Genomic DNA, 18,533 nt, shown 5'->3' on the forward strand with positions numbered 1-18,533 from the left:
ACTTCAAGTAAAGTGTAATCAACTACTCTCTTGTTCAGATAATAAAACAGTATCTAACTGTATGTTTAACTTCAAGTAAAGTGTAATCAACTACTCTCTTGTTCAGATAATAAAACAGTATCTAACCGTATGTTTAACTTCAAGTAAAGTGTAATCAACAACTACTCTCTTGTTCAGATAATAAAACAGTATCTAACTGTATGTTTAACTTCAAGTAAAGTGTAATCAACTACTACTCTCTTGTTCAGATAATAAAACAGTATCTAACTGTATGTTTAACTTCAAGTAAAGTGTAATCAACTACTACTCTCTTGTTCAGATAACAAAACAGTATCTAACTGTATGTTTAACTTCAAGTAAAGTGTAATCAACTACTACTCTCTTGTTCAGATAATAAAACAGTATCTAACCGTATGTTTAACTTCAAGTAAAGTGTAATCAACTACTCTCTTGTTCAGATAATAAAACAGTATCTAACTGTATGTTTAACTTCAAGTAAAGTGTAATCAACTACTACTCTCTTGTTCAGATAAAACAGTATCTAACTGTATGTTTAACTTCAAGTAAAGTGTAATCAACTACTCTCTTGTTCAGATAATAAAACGGTATCTAACCGTATGTTTAACTTCAAGTAAAGTGTAATCAACAACTACTCTCTTGTTCAGATAATAAAACAGTATCTAACTATGTTTAACTTCAAGTAAAGTGTAATCAACTACTACTCTCTTGTTCAGATAATAAAACAGTATCTAACTGTATGTTTAACTTCAAGTAAAGTGTAATCAACTACTTTCTTGTTCAGATAATAAAACAGTATCTAACCGTATGTTTAACTTCAAGTAAAGTGTAATCAACTACTACTCTCTTGTTCAGATAATAAAACAGTATCTAACTGTATGTTTAACTTCAAGTAAAGTGTAATCAACTACTACTCTCTTGTTCAGATAATAAAACAGTATCTAACCGTATGTTTAACTTCAAGTAAAGTGTAATCAACTACTACTCTCTTGTTCAGATAATAAAACAGTATCTAACTGTATGTTTAACTTCAAGTAAAGTGTAATCAACTACTACTCTCTTGTTCAGATAAAACAGTATCTAACTATGTTTAACTTCAAGTAAAGTGTAATCAACTACTACTCTCTTGTTCAGATAATAAAACAGTATCTAACTGTATGTTTAACTTCAAGTAAAGTGTAATCAACTACTCTCTTGTTCAGATAATAAAACAGTATCTAACTGTATGTTTAACTTCAAGTAAAGTGTAATCAACTACTCTCTTGTTCAGATAATAAAACAGTATCTAACTGTATGTTTAACTTCAACTTAAGTGAAGTGAACTGCTTTTTTCCTGTCTATTCAGACAATAATATAATACCTAGCTGGATGTTTAACTACAAGTAAAGTGTAGTGAGATACTTTTCCTCTGTTCAGACACGTAAACCGTATCTAACTGGATATTTCACTTCAAGGTGTAGTTAACCAATTCTCTGCACTCCAGACACTAAAGCAATATCTTAATATCTAAGGTATAGTAAAATCCTCGTCTCTTGTTCAGACACGAAAAACATTATCTAAAATTCTAAATGGATGTTTAACGTCTATTACTGTGTAGTCAATTACTTTTCTTATCTTCAAACACTAAAACACAACATAACTGGATGTTTAATTTCTACTAAAGTGTAGTGAACTACCTTTCTCCTGTTTAGACACTAAAATAATACCTAACTAGATGTTTACTATCAATTAAACTTTAGTGATCTACTTTCTTTGTGTAAATACACTAAAACAATACTTTCAATTAAAGTAGTAAACTACGTTTCTCTTGTACAGACTCCAAAACAATATCTAACTAGATGTTTATCTTCATTTAATGTGTAGTGAATTAATAATCAGTAATGTCGAGAAAACCCACTTGTAGAAAAATATATATGCAAAAATGGCTTGTTTGTGTAGTGAATTATTTTCTCCTGTTCAAACACTAAAAATAAAATATATATGTAAATTTAACTTCAACTAAAGTGTAGCGAACTACTTTTTTTCCTGTTCACACACAAAACAATATGTAACTGGATGTTTAACTTGAACTAAAGTGTAGTGAACTATTTGTCTCTTGTTCAAACACCAAAATAATATCTAACTGGATATTTAAGCTTGAACTAAAGTGTAGTGAACTATTTGTCTCTTGTTTCAAACACCAACATAATATCTAACTGGATATTTAGCTTGAACTAAAGTGTAGTGAACTATTTGTCTCTTGTTCAAACATAAGCGCAATATCTAACTGGATATTTAGCTTGAACTAAAGTGTAGTGAACTATTTGTCTCTTGTTCAAACACCAACGCAATATCTAACTGGATATTTGGCTTGAACTAAAGTGTAGTGAACTATTTGTCTCTTGTTCAAACACCAGCGCATAATATCTAACTGGATATTTAGCTTGAACTAAAGTGTAGTGAACTATTTGTCTCTTGTTCAAACACCAGCAATATCTAACTGGATATTTAGCTTGAACTAAAGTGTAGTGAACTATTTGTCTCTTGTTCAAACACCAAAACAATATCTAACTGGATGTTTAGCTTGAACTAAAGTGTACTGAACTATTTGTCTATTGTTCAAACACCAAAACAATATGTGACTGGATGTTTAACTTCAACCAAAGTGTATTGAAGTACCTTTCTCCTGTTTAGATACTGAAACAGAGACATCACTTAATGTTATATTTTGAGGCAGATTTTTATTTTTTGATTTTCTCAAATTACATACTCTTTAAACAAAGCAGTGGAACACTTTAGGAAAATCTTGGTTCTTTTTCAACCCTATAGCTAAAAAGAAAAGCTACACTGTCACAGTATATTGTTTGTTTAGCTTAAAGATATCTCGTTTTGAAGTTTATAAGACTTGACAAAACTTTAAGTGTTACTGCTTCTTAACATAAACAGGCATGGTTTATATGAATAAATTCAAAAATGATTTTATATGTTTCTACCAGATAAACAACTAGATAATTTATAAAGCAAAAATAACAATCAACTGAGATGTTCATTCAAAAAGGCAAATAACTTGTTTCAGATATTTGTTAATCAGAAAGTAAAATTTTGGAAATGTTTTGTAGACTGAATTTGAGCTTAAAAATATATATCAGTATTAATATTATTTGTTGTAACTAACTGTATATCTTCATCTCTGACAGTTTATGTTTGTGTGTATGTTTAATCTGTACTACTGGATACACTAGTGAATGTAGCCTAAAATAATAAATTTATCTGCACTTTCTGCTTACTTTGAAAGTTAACAGATAAATATCTTCACAAAGACTATAAATTTTTAAAATAATATCTTTATAATTGTTACTTGATCTATAACAGCTTTGCTGTTAAAACTAAATCATGGCCATAACAAAAGGCATTAGAAACACAGACAAAAATGTCCAATTCTAGTTTCTAGTTTATATCTCACGTAAAGTAAGCCTTATAAGATCCCAGAAAAATACTTCCTATAACTGAATATTTAATTCATATTCCATAATTTATTATTTTATAATAATATTCTTTCTTCACAAAAGAAAAATATAAATATGCTTCATTATTACCAAAAATAAACTCCATAATAATTTCTTTCTTGTAAAAATACTGAAATACTTTGCAAACACATTTATATAAATATATATACACACACACATGGTTATATTTATCTCTTTGTTTCTTTCTTCATTTTTAACTGTTTCTTTCGTTTCTTCTCCTCTGCTTCCTTTCTCATGTCTTCAAGATCTTCCATCAAACCAATCCTGGCACTAAAATCAATTTGTTTTTTTGTTATAGCAGCAAGAATTTACACCAAATAATACTAAAACAATAATATAGATTTGTCAAGACAGTGGATACAGTCTCATGTCCTCACTACTAACACAAATAAATCAAGACAGTGGATACAGTATCACATCCTCACTACTAACACAAGTAACTCAACAAGACACTAGATACAGCCTCACGTCATCAATACTAACACAAGAAAATCAAGACCTAGATACAGCCTCACGTCATCAATACTAACACAAGAAAATCAAGACACTAGATACAGCCTAACATCATCAGTATTAACACAAAAAAATCAAGACAGTGAATACAGCCTCACGTCATCAATACTAAAAAGTCAAGACACCAGATACAGCCTCACGTCATCAATACTAACACAAGAAAGTCAAGACACCAGATACAGCCTAACATCATCAGTATTATTACACAAGAAAATCAAGACAGTGAATACAGCCTCACATCATCAATACTAATACAAGAAAGTCAAGACACCAGATACAGCCTAACATCATCAGTATTAACACAAGAAAATCAAGACAGTGAATACAGCCTCACATCATCAGTACTAACACAAGAAAGTCAAGACACTAGATACAGCCTCACATCATCAGTATTAACACAAGAAAGTCAAGACACTAGATACAGCCTCACATCATCAGTATTAACACAAGAAAGTCAAGACACTAGATACAGCCTCATCATCAGTATTAACACAAGAATGTCAAGACACTAGATACAGCCTCACATCATCAGTATTAACACAAGAAAATCAAGACACTGGATACAGCCTCACATCATCAGTACTAACACAAGAAAATCAAAACAGTGGATACAGCCTCACATCATCAGTACTAACACAAGAAAATCAAAACAGTGGATACAGCCTCACATCATCAGTACTAACACAAGAAAATCAAGACAGTGGATACAGCCTCACATCATCAGTACTAACACAGAAAAAATCAAGATAGTGAATACAGCCCCACATCATCAGTACTAACACACAAAATCAAGATAGTGAATACAGTCCCACATCATCAGTACTAACACACAAAATCAAGATAGTGAATACAGCCCACATCATCAGTACTAACACACAAAATCAAGATAGTGAATACAGCCCCACATCATCAGTATTAACATATGTAAAAGGGAAAAGATGTGAACAGGGCCACTGTATTTCATTCAGTACATAAGCCATATCTTAGCAAACTAAAAACATGGGGTTCTTATTTTATATTCAAGCTTATTAATATTAGTAATTTGAGTTTTTAATTTGAACAAAATTACAGAATTAGTATTTTGACATCAGAAACACCTAATTTTAAACAGTGATGCATTAAATATACCATGTGACACACAATAATCTATATTTGAGTGTTTTAATATACATACTTTTATATTAAGAAATTAACTAATATATAACATTAAAGTCTCAATAATAATCTACAATTTGATTCTAAACTTATTAAATACAACAGTAGTTCAATAAAAAACTTTGAATTCAAGTCAACAAACAAAATGACATTACCTTTAACCTGTGCAAAAAGCATTAAGAGGTATTGTAGTGCAACTGTAATGTAGCCAGGCTGTTCCATGAAACAAACAAGTTTAGTTAGCAAGTATTGTAGTATGACTGTAATGTAGCCAGGCTGTTCCATGAAACACACAAGTTTAGTTAGCAAGTATTGTAGTGCAACTGTAATGTAGCCAGGCTGTTCCATGAAACACACAAGTTAAGTTAGCAAGTATTGTAGTATGACTGTAATGTAGCCAGGCTGCTCCATGAAACACACAAGTTTAGTTAGCAAGTATTGTAGTATGCAACTGTAATGTAGGCAGGCTGTTCCAGAAACAAACAAGTTTAGTTACAAGTGTATTGTAGTGACTGTAATGTAATCCATAGAACACACTTAAAATATCTTAAAAAGTAATTATGTGGCCATACTGCTCCACATGGCAACTGACATAACATCTATCTAATAGTTTAGAACCAACAAGTATGATAAGTAGATTAGAGACCAACAACTTATGTCAAATGCAGAGATAACAAACCTTCTCTTTTCTTCTTTCATAACCTCTGCATAACTTGCTTCCATGTTAGAATCATCAAAATCATCATCTATATATCTATTGGAATACAAAAATTTTTTGGTATACAAATTTAAAGATAACCTCAAAATACCATCCTACACATGTTCAAAACCAGTTTGAATAATTTAAATTAAAATTTTAATTCACTATTAAAGATCACATATTACATGGTTACAATATTCAATACTTTCATAAATAAGAATCTGACTCATTATTAAAATTAAAAGTTGAAGAGTTGCATCTAAATACATCTTTATAAAGCTATATATATAACACTATATGAAACTTTATACAAATATATAAAGCTATACAAAACTACACAACTTGTTAGGTGTGAATCTAACCTTATTTCATATCACTTTCTGTGATAATGTATATTTACCTAAATTTCAATAATTAACCATTTTCTTTTTTGAGCTTACTGATTACAAGTATTATTTCATTACAAGTTAAAGCTTTCAGAGATATGAATACTTTTATTTAAAATTGGTATAATGTTTATATATAACTAGTGTGATTATTCTCAGATTTGTATTTAATGATTGTTGAAAGTAGATTTACTGTTTAATTTGTATTGATCATACAAACATTAACATTAATGTTTAATTTCTATTGATCATACAAACATTAACACTAATGATTAACTTGTATTGATCATACAAACATTAACACTAATGATTAACTTGTATTGATCATACAAACATTAACACTAATGATTAACTTGTATTGATCATACAAAGCGTTAACACTAATGATTAACTTGTATTGATCATACAAACATTAACACTAATGATTAACTTGTATTGATCATACAAACATTAACACTAATGAGTAACTTGTATTGATCATACAAACATTAACACTAATGAGTAACTTGTATTGATCATACAAACATTAACACTAATGATTAACTTGTATTGATCATACAAACATTAACACTAATGATTAATTTGTATTGATCATACAAACATTAACACTAATGATTAATTTGTGTTGATCATACAAACATTAACACTAATGATTAATTTGTATTGATCATACAAACATTAACACTAATGATTAATTTGTATTGATCATACAAACATTAACACTAATGATTAACTTGTATTGATCATACAAACATTAACACTAATGATTAACTTATATTGATCATACAAACATTAACACTAATGTTTAATTTATATTGATCATACAAACATTAACACTAATGTTTAATTTATATTGATCATACAAACATTAACACTAATGTTTAATTTATATTGATCATACAAACATTAACACTGTATTGATCATACAAACATTAACACTGTTTAATTTGTAATAACCATACAAACATTAATACTATTTAATTTGTATTAATCATACTAACATTACACTAATCATATAATACTTCAGTTGAGTTTTCCCAACAAAATATTTATCTGAGGTATGTTCTACTTCTGTTGGCACTGTTTCACACATTCCAACATTTCAATTATGTAGTCCTAAAAAGAATAATCTGAGGTGTATTCTACTTTTAGCACCATTAGTTTTGTTATTGACAGAGATGAATCAGATTAGATACTACCAGACAAAATTTATACTTTTCATTCACTAGTGACTAAAATATATTCAGTGTTTGTCTATACAACTAATATTATATTCTTAAAATTTACAAAACAATTAGAAATTAAAACAGATACATAGTTATTAGTTTAAATAGAGCAGTTAATACTTATTGTCAATTTTTAATCAGGAAAGTAAAGATTTTCAAAATTAATTACTGTTTCAATTGTTTTGATATAAACATACTTTCTCCTGTCATATCCAAAAATTTCTCTGATGATACTAGAATAATCTTCTTCTTCACCTACTGGAGTATCATCAATGAAATCAGACATATCATCTTCTTCATCGTCACTCTCTATTCTCCGCTTGACAGGAGCTTCTACATAACAAGCAGTGGTTGAGCCACAGTTCAAAAACTCACACTTTGTGAACACAAAGACGTGAAAACATGTTAACTACACATTGCCATCAGCATCAATAAAACATTGAAACTGTTCAATTAACAAGAATACTTAATATTACATATTTAGGTTCCTTTTCTGTACAGCATTTTTTTTTTTTGTGGGGAGTTATTTGGTATGCTGTACATACATATGACTTAATATAGAGTCAGCTAATGTAGCAGTACATATGAATCACACTGGACAGTTAGAATACTGGATAAACATTAGTAAGCGAGATATTCAAATTGGACAGTTAGAATACTAGGTAAACATTAGTTCATGAGATATTCACACTGAACAGTTAGAATACTGGGTAAACATTAGTTCATGAGATGTTCACACTGGACGGTGAGAATACTGGGTAAACATTAGTTCATGAGATGTTCACACTGGACAGTTAGAATACTGGGTAAACATTAGTTCATGAGATGTTCACACTGGACAGTTAGAATACTGGGTAAACATTAGTTCATGAGATGTTCACACTGGACAGTTAGAATGCTTGGTAAACATTAGTTCATGAGATGTTCACACTGGACAGTTAGAATGCTTGGTAAACATTAGTTCATGAGATGTTCACACTGGACAGTTAGAATACTGGGTAAACATTAGTTCATGAGATGTTCACACTGGACAGTTAGAATGCTGGATAAACAGTTCATGAGATAATCACATGGAATATTAAAACACTGAGTAAACAAGAATTTGTTTAGAAACATGTGAATCATTTGGTATACCATAGCGATCACGTCGAACCTTTAAGAGAAATTTATATGCAAAAGTCGTTTGGGTTGAGAAAATATTTTCTCAACCCCTTTATCATCTCAACAAAGTTTCTCGACATCACTGAACCTTTAAGAGATGTAACAGACAACAGATAGTAATATCATTCAGTATATCAAGTGAAAATCATGTTGAACCTTTAAGAAACTTAAAAAGAACATGTAGTAATATCATTCAGTATATCACATAACAATCATGATGAGCCTTTAAGAGACTTGACAAACAACAGGTAGTAATGAAGAACATGCAAGTGCTTGAAGGATAAAATGAGAGCCAAGGGTTTTGTAAAACCTGGAATATACATGTATCTCCTTTTCTGAGCTTTGTTCACTCTCATGCTTGTCTTACTTAAACAGAAGATTTTACAAATTCTATCAATATTTCAAATGTCCCAAACATTTTTCTAATTACATCATACAACTTAAAATTTATGGTTTAAATGTCCAAAGAGTATGAAGTATGAAAAACTAGTAGACCAAAGTTTTATGATAAAAATTATATCTCAAACTTTAAACATAAATATTTTAAATGCTATCACTAACTCATAATAGTGGCAATATATTTCAAAGAAGTTATATCAAAATATAAAGATAAAACTGAAAATTTCAAATTAACACAATAAAACATACAAATTATGGTAACTAACCTCCAACATATTACAGAAAATAAATAAGCTTCAAAAGTGGAATTAAAGTCAGTCCTCACAATCATTCACAAGCATTATATACACACTTACGTAAAGTCAGTTCTCACAATCATTCAAAGCATTATAAACACACTTACGTAAAGTCAGTCCTCACAATCATTCAAAGCATTATATACACACTTACGTAAAGTCAGTCCTCATAATCATTCAAAGCATTATAAACACACTACGTAAAGTCAGTCCTCACAATCATTCAAAGCATTATATACACACTTAAAGTCAGTCCTCACAATCATTCAAAGCATTATATACACACTTACGTAAAGTCAGTCCTCACAATCATTCAAAGCATTATATACACACTTCACGTAAAGTCAGTCCTCACAATCATTCAAGCATTATATACACACTTCATTAAAGTCAGTCCTCACAATCATTCAAAGCATTATATACACACTTACAACAACAATATCAGCATTTTTTAGACCAACACAAAATAATGGCTTTAATATATAACAGATTATTACATAATTACATCTGCTAGTAAATGGAAAAACATGGTACATACTCATTAGAAGTAATTAATTACTATACATGTTAGTAAATGAAAAATTAATACATATATAGTATTAATTGTTATTAATTACTCTAAATACTAGCATAAAATTAGAAAGCAGGTTACATACTAACTGTTATTTTATAAACTACTCTAAATACTAGCATAAATTACAATCCACAAGTGTTAATTACACATACATTCCACTGTTCATTGTTATTAACTAATACTACCTGAGAAAATTAAAATACATACATACTCAATGTTGTTATTAACTGGTCCAACTACTAGCATAGAAAATTAAGATACACACATACTCAGTGTTAATTATTTTTCTATATACAAGTATACAGAAAATTAGGTTCGATGCACTCATTGTTAATCATTATTAATTACTCTAAATACTGGCATATAGAAAATTGGGATACATACATACTCATTGTTACTTATTAAATACTCTAAACACAAACAAATAGAAAATTAAGACACATGCATACCACTGCTAATTGTTATTAATTACTATGAATACAAGCAAGTGAAAATTATGATACATACATACTCACTTTTAATTGTTATTAATTACTCTAAAATCTAACCACAAGCATATAGAAAATTAGGATACATACATACTCACTGTTAATTGTTATTAAGTACTTGAAATATCATACATACTCAATGCTAATTGTTACTAATTCAAAAGATAAATTTAGAAACATATATACTATCTTAGCAAATTGTTACTACTTACTCTAAATGATAGCATTAAAATTTAGGATACATACATACTAGCTGTTAATTGTTATTAATTACTCTAAATATCACCATAAAAAAATATACATACTCAGTATTAATTGTTACTAATTACTCTAAATGATTAAAATTTAGAAAACATATATACTATCTGTAAAGTGTAAACACTCTAAACACTAGCATAAAAATAGGATACATACATACTAACTGTTAATTGTTATTAATTACTCTAAATACAACCATAAAAATTACAATGCACACATACTCACTGTTAATTTTTATTATTTGCTGTAAATACTTGCATAAAATTAGAATACATACATACTGTTAATTTTTTATCCACCTAGATAAAGGATATAGAAAACTAGAACATATACTCAATGTCAATTGTTATTAACTACTTTAAATAATACCGAGAAAATTAAGATACATACATTCTCACTGTGAATAGTTTTTTGTTGCTCGAAATACTAATATATAGAAACTTAGGCTACATATATACTCACTATTAATTGTTACTAATTACTCTAAATATTGCCATAAAAAGTTAGGATGCATACATACTCACTGTGAATAGTTAGTTATTAATTACTCCAAATATTAAAATAGAAAATTGGGACACATCCATACTAACTGTTATTTATTAATTACTCTATATACAAGCATAGAAAATTAGGTTACATACATACTCACTGTTAATTGTTATTAATTCCCAAATACACTAGCATAAAAATTAGGATACATACATACTTATTGTTAATTGTTACTAATTGCTCTAAAAAATTAGCATATAGAAAACAGGATACATACATACTGTCAATTGTTATTAATTACTATGAATACTAGTAAATCAAAAACTGGAATACATACATACCACTGTGAATCATTATGAATTACTAGGAATAAATGCTTATTGAAAATTAGGATACATATATACCCTCTGTTAACAGTTATTAATTGCTCTAAATACTAGCATAGAAAATTAGTATACATAATACCTACTGTTGTTATTAATTACTCTAAATACTAGCATAGAAAATTAGTATACATAATACCTACTGTTGTTATTAATTACTCTAAATACAAGCATATAGTAAATAACAATACTGATAATTCACTGTTAATTGTTATTAAATACTTTAAATACTAGCATAAAAAATTAGGTTACATTCATACTGGCTGTTAATTCTTATTAAAATATTAGCATAAAGACTACAATACATACGTACAGTTGTTATTAATTACTCTAAATATTAGCATAAAATATTAGGATACATTAAAACTGTTAATTCTTATTAATTACTATGAATACTAGCAAATAGAAAACTGGGATATATACTTATAACTGCTAAACATTATTAATTTCTAAGAATACATTAAAAATTAGGATACACATATACTACTGTTAATTGTTATTAATTACTCTAAATGCAAGCATATAGTAAATAAGGATACATACATACTCACTGTTAATTGTCATTAATTACTTTCAATACTAGCATAGAATATTGATACATACATACTCACTGTTAATTGTTATTAATTGCTGTAAATACCAGCATAAAAAATTAGGATACATACATACTGACTGTTGTTAATAATTACTCTAAATACTATAAACCTTAAGATAAATAGATGCTTGTTAATTATTAAATACTCTAAATACAAGCAAATGAAAATTAGGATACATAAATACCATGGTTAATTGTTATTAATTACTATGAATATAAGCAAATAGAAAATAAGAATGCATAAGTACTGTTAATTGTTATTAATTACTCTTAATACAAACACATAGAAAATTAGGATACATATATATCACTGTTAATCATTATCAATTACTCTAACTACCATTGAGAAAATTAGGATGCATACATACTAATTGTTATTTATACAAATTAGCATAAAGAATGGGACACATAATACATGTTAAGTCTAAATACAAGAATATAGAATATTAGGATACATACATACTCACTGTTAATTGTTATTAATTACACTAAATACAAGGATATAGAAAATTAGGACACATAGAATCCACTGTTAGTTATAAATTACTCTAAATACTAGCATAAAAATTAAGTTACATACATATTCGCTGTTAATTCTTATTAAAATACTGGAATCAAAAATTAGGTTACATACTCACTGTTAATTGTTATTAATTACACTAAATACAAGGATATATAAAAATTAAGACACATAGAATCCACTGTTAGTTATAAATTACTCTAAATACTAGCATAAAAATTAAGTTACATACATATTCGCTGTTAATTCTTATTAAAATACTGGAATCAAAAATTAGGTTACATACTCACTGTTAATTGTTATTAATTACTCTAAATACAATCATATAGAAAATTAGGATACATACATACTCACTGTTGTTATTAATTACTCTAAATACAATCATATAGAAAATTAGGATACATACATACTCACTGTTGTTATTAATTACTCTAAATACAAGCATATAGAAAATTAGGATACATATATACCAGTGTTGTTATTAATTACTCTAAATACTAGCATAAAAAATTTGGATACATACATACTGTTACTTGTTATTACTAACTATGAATACCAGGAAATAGAAAACTGGGACACATACTCAATTTTGTATTTTATTAATTACTATAGGTACTAGCACATAGAAAACAAAATACTTTCCCACTCATAATCAGATATTATTATACATACTACTAAATGGAATGACTGAACATGTACATACTACTAATTTTATTAATACGTCTATATGCTACTTCCTGTACATTTGGCTGTAGCAACAGGATATCTACTTACTTTTTTGAACATGATGATAACCAGTGAATTTTTGTCGTTCTCTGTTGCTACATAATAGCTTCCCTCTGGATTTGACATTAAGATACTGATCTTCAGGGCCTGGTTGTCCACCTTTATGACTAGGTTGTAGATTAAATTTTGTATTAGCAGGCTGATTTTTGGTGGGAACTGAATCCACCCTATTGTTGCTCTTGGTTTTAACCTCAGCAAATTCCTTTTGTGAAAGAGAATCATTGTAGTTTGGGCAAAGTTTCCTCTCTGATGTCGTATTAGTTTGTCGGCTGCTAGCATTGAGATTACAACTGGGTTTCACATTTCGTTTCTGCATTTGTGAGTGAGGTTGCAGCAAGTCAGAACTAGGTTTATTATTGGATCTGGTTTGAGCTGATTGTTTTTCCATGTAAAGTGACCTGCACTTAGGCTGTGGTTTCTCATTTAATGTATTGTCAGTAGAGAGATTTTCCAAATTAGGTACTTTGAAGTTAAGTTTTTTATTTGATTTTATAGTAGAAGAATGTTTATCCAAGAAAGGTCTTCCACAATTAGTGATAGGTTTCTCATTGGATTTGTTCCTAGTCCTTTCTTTATCAATATATTTTACCTGGTCATTTGATCTATGTTTCACACCAGATTTGTTACAAGTTGTCTCTCTATCCAAATAAGGTACTCTACAGTCAGAGCTAGGCCTGCTATTAGATTTGATATTAACAGGTGGTTCTTGCAAATAAGGCTTTCTGTGACTATTGTTAGATTCTTCATTGAATATGTTATTAATAACATCTTTTCTTCATATGTGTCCTGCCATTAAACAGGGGTTTCTCAGTGAACTTGGTGTTATTCGATGTTTTATGGTCAAAACTAGGTTTTTCATTCAATCTGAAACTTGCAGTTTCTTTCATTAAATGAGTTTCTCTGTTATTAGCAAGACATTTTTTATTAACATTGTTGTTAAGAGGTTGTTTCTCCAAGTCAAATAATATGTTATTAGAACTAAGTTTCCTATTTATGGTGGTGCTAAAAGACCTTCTTTCTGTATCAGTTCTTCTGTTGCTGGAGCTAAATTTCACATCACCATTAGTATCAGTAGATTGTCTCTCCAAATGAGGTGCTATTTTGTTAGAGCTAACTTGACAACTACTATTAGTATTAAGTTGTCTTTCCAAATATGATATTCTAGTGTTAGGACTAATTTTCCCATTAATGTTGATATTAGAAGGTCGTCTCTCTAAATCACATGTTCTAGTGTTAGAACTAATATTCCTCTTACTGTTGGTATTAGAAGGTTGTCTCTCCAAATAAGATGCTCTGTTATTAGACTTAATATTTTTATTACTGTTGGTATTAGAAGGTTGTCTCTCCAAATTAGATGCTTTGTTATTAGGCTTACTTTTCTCATTACTGTTGGTATTAGATGGTTGTCTCTCCAAATTAGATGCTTTGTTATTGCTTACTTTTCTCATTACTGTTGGTATTAGAAGGTTGTCTCTCCAAATTAGATGCTTTGTTATTAGGCTTACTTTTCTCATTACTGTTGGTATTAGAAGGTTGTCTCTCCAAATTAGATGCTTTGTTATTAAACTTAATTTTCTCATTACTGTTGGTATTAGAAGGTTGTCTCTCCAAATTAGATGCTTTGTTATTAAACTTAATTTTCTCATTACTGTTGGTATTAGATGGTTGTCTCTCCAAATTAGATGCTTTGTTATTAGGCTTACTTTTCTCATTACTGTTCATATTAGAAGGTTGTCTCTCCAAATTAGATGCTTTGTTATTAGACTTAATTTTCTCATTACTGTTGGATATATTAAAAGGTCGTCTCTCCAAATCAGTGTTGGAACTAGTTTTCCTATTACTGTTGATATTAAAAGGTCGTCTCTCCAAATCAGGTGCTCTGTTCTTAGAGCTAATTTTACTATTAATGTTGATATTAAAGGTTGTTTCTCCAACTCAAGTGCTCTGTTAGTTTTCTTATCACTGTTTGTATTAGAAGATCGTCTCTCAAATCAGATATTTTAGTGCTGGAACTAATTTTCCCATTACTGTTGGTATTAGAAGGTCGTCTCTCCAAATCAGGTACTCTGTTCTTAGAGGTAATTTTACCATTACTGTTGACATTAGAAAGTTGTCTCGCCAAATCAGGTGCTCTGTTATTAGATATAATTATCTTATTACTGTTTGTATTAGAATATTGTCTCTTGAAACCAGATGTTTTAGAGCTGGAACTAATTTTCCATTACTGTTGATATTAAAATGTCGTCTCTCCAAACCAGGTGTTCTGTTCTTAGAGCTAATTTTACCATTAATGTTGATATTAGAAGGTTGTCTCTCTAAATCAGATGTTCTAGTGTTGGAACTAATTTTCTCATTGCTGTTTGTATTAGAAGGTTGTCTCTCCAAATCAGATGTTTTAGTGCTGGAACTAATTTTCCTATTACTGTTTGTATTAGAAAGTTTTCTCTCCAAACTCAGATGCTTGATATTAAAGCTAATTTTCTCATTACTGTTGGTATTAGGAGACTAATTTTCCCATTACTGTTGATATTAGAAGATTGTCTCTCCAAATCAGATGCTTTGTTCTTAGAGCTAATTTTCTCATTACTGTTGATATTAGAAGATTGTCTCTCAAAATCAGATGCTTTGTTGTACTAGAGCTAATGTTCTCCATTACAGTTGGCATTAAAAGTCGTCTCTCAAATCAGAAGTTCTAGTACTGGAACCAAGTTTCCCATTACTGTTGGCATTAGAAAGTAGATCTCTCCAAATCAGGTGCTCTGTTATTAAAACCAAGTTTCCCATTACTGTTGGCATTAGAGGCCACCTCTCCAAGTCTGATACTGTATTATTAGAGTCAAGTTTCTCATTGTTTTTTAGAACAAGTAGCTCTTCAGGTATTCTAAAATTAGGATTAGGCTTGTCATTGGTTTTTATTTTAATATTATGACTTTTGGAATGAGTTGACATCAAATGAGAATGAGGTTCCTCAGTAGATTTCCTACTATTAAGCTGGTTTTGTGAATGAGGTAATTTGTAGTTAAGGCAAGGTTTTTTAATAGATTTCATATTATTTAGTTGGTTTCAGGAGTCTGTAGTTCAAGTTTGGTTTGGAGATTGAATAATCTTTAACATAACTCCCATTAGTGTATTTACAAGAATTGTACATTTCATCCTCTTTATATACAACAACTTCATTACAAACTAAGCTATCTTTAAACTTATGTAATTCTGCATCTGGGCTAACAGTACTTTCACAGTTACCACTTTTCTTCTGAGGAGTTGACTGTATATCATCATTTGTATCAAGGTGTAAACCAACCCTTTGCAAATTTCTAAATTTTAAAGTGTATCTTTCATCAGTATGAGGAGGTAAAATATCCATTTCTTCTTCTTTGTGATTAATGTAACGATTTCCTTTTGCAAGATACAAAGTGGCAGTAGAGCTATCTCAATGTGAGCAGACTTTGGTTTGCTTGGATTTAATACTTTCTCATTATGTGATCTTTTTATCAGTATTCTGATTTTTCCAATCAACTGTACTTTGTGACATGGCAGCTGATCAGACATTCCTGTCAGATGATGTTTGGCATTTGCAAGTAATCTAAAACCTTTAAATTGATTTCGAGAGTTGGCTAGCAAATTTGATCCAATGGGATTATTTTGCGCCTTTTCACTTAACACTTTTTTGCATGGTAACTTACAAATCCTGTCCCTTTGTCTTGTCTTTTCTTTGGTAGAATTACACAGTACAGTGGTTTTCTTTTCCTGTTTTCTGCATCATGTATATTCTCCTTTCATCCATCAGTCTTTGATTTTCACTTTTTTCCTTTACAACAGGTTCATGATGTTTGTGAAGAAGCTGTTTTCAAAATATCCTGGGCGTTTTCCATCTGAGTTGGATGTTGCTTGATTTTTGGCAGTACTCCATTATTTTGAAGTTTGTTTGTTGTAGGATCGCATCCCAGAACATCTTTCTTGAGCCGTTCTTCTGTCAAACGAGGTTTCTTTAAAACAACTGATTTAAAGCAGATGTAAACATTTCATCGTTATTATTCATATCACAAGTCTCTGCCTTTCTCTTTTGTTTCCTTGGGACTCCCACTATCATGTTCTTCTAGTCCATTCTTTGTTCTTTCAATTTTGTTTTTTGGCATTTCTCTCTGGAGTTCTTTTTCTCTTTCCAATTTTGCATCCAGATTGTCTCCAGTCAATCTGAGTCCACTAAAATTGTTGTCTTTTGTTCTTGATGCCATTAATTTTGCTTTTTTGAATTTTTTTGAACTCTGAGCTCGAAGAGAGACAACAAATGTTCTTTTTTCTTGAGAACTTCTAGCACTGCAGGATGAAAATGTTTTTAATGAACTGTATTATATTTACAACAATGTAGATTATCTCATGAAATATACTATGATAAACTCTTACTGGTTAAAAGTATGTAGCTGAATAAAATACACTCTAAGGAACAAAACTGGTTAATAATAAATAACTACATTATATATAATGTTCACAAACAATGCTGGTTGACAATATTTACGTGAACTAGTCATTACATAAACTCTCATTCAACCTTCATTATAATTATAGAAATCCATATCGTTAGTGACATCAACTTCATAAATCATTCTTGAATCTTGGGATCATTAAATAGTCTTTATCTTAATAGTAAAGTCTTTCTTACCAACAGTAACTTCAGTTGAACAGAATCATTAAACATAACTTAGACAAGTTGAACAGAATCATTAAACATAACTCAGACAAGTTGAACAGAATCATTAAACATAACTCAGACAAGTTGAACAGAATCATTAAAACATAACTCAGACAAGTTGAACAGAATCATTAAACATAACTCAGACAAGTTGAACAGAATCATTAAAGCATAACTCAGACAAGTTGAACAGAATCATTAATCACATTAAGAAGCATTAAACATAACAGACAAGTTGAACAGAATCATTAAACATAACTCCAGACAAGTTGAACAGAATCATTAAACATAACTCAGACAAGTTGAACAGAATCATTAAACATAACTCAGACAAGTTGAACAGAATCATTAAAACATAACTCAGACAGAACAAGTTGAACAGAATCATTT

At 29.5% G+C, this 18,533-nt stretch overlaps 1 protein-coding gene across 1 annotated transcript; it reads right to left on the bottom strand.

Moving 5' to 3' along the window:
• Nucleotides 1–2,712: 2,712 nt before the first annotated feature.
• LOC143242706 (uncharacterized) lies at nt 2,713–15,899 on the bottom strand. The gene is made up of 4 exons (XM_076486180.1): nt 13,442–15,899; nt 7,702–7,837; nt 5,872–5,946; nt 2,713–3,794 (listed from the first exon to the last, which is right to left on the bottom strand). The coding sequence occupies exons 1-4, from the start codon at nt 13,839–13,841 to the stop codon at nt 3,692–3,694; spliced, it is 714 nt and encodes a 237-aa protein (XP_076342295.1). The 5' UTR covers nt 13,842–15,899; the 3' UTR covers nt 2,713–3,691.
• Nucleotides 15,900–18,533: the final 2,634 nt, after the last annotated feature.

The sequence above is a fragment of the Tachypleus tridentatus genome, unplaced genomic scaffold (genome assembly GCF_004210375.1).
Source record: "Tachypleus tridentatus isolate NWPU-2018 unplaced genomic scaffold, ASM421037v1 Hic_cluster_2, whole genome shotgun sequence".
In the NCBI taxonomy this organism is placed as follows: Eukaryota; Metazoa; Arthropoda; class Merostomata; order Xiphosura; family Limulidae; genus Tachypleus; species Tachypleus tridentatus.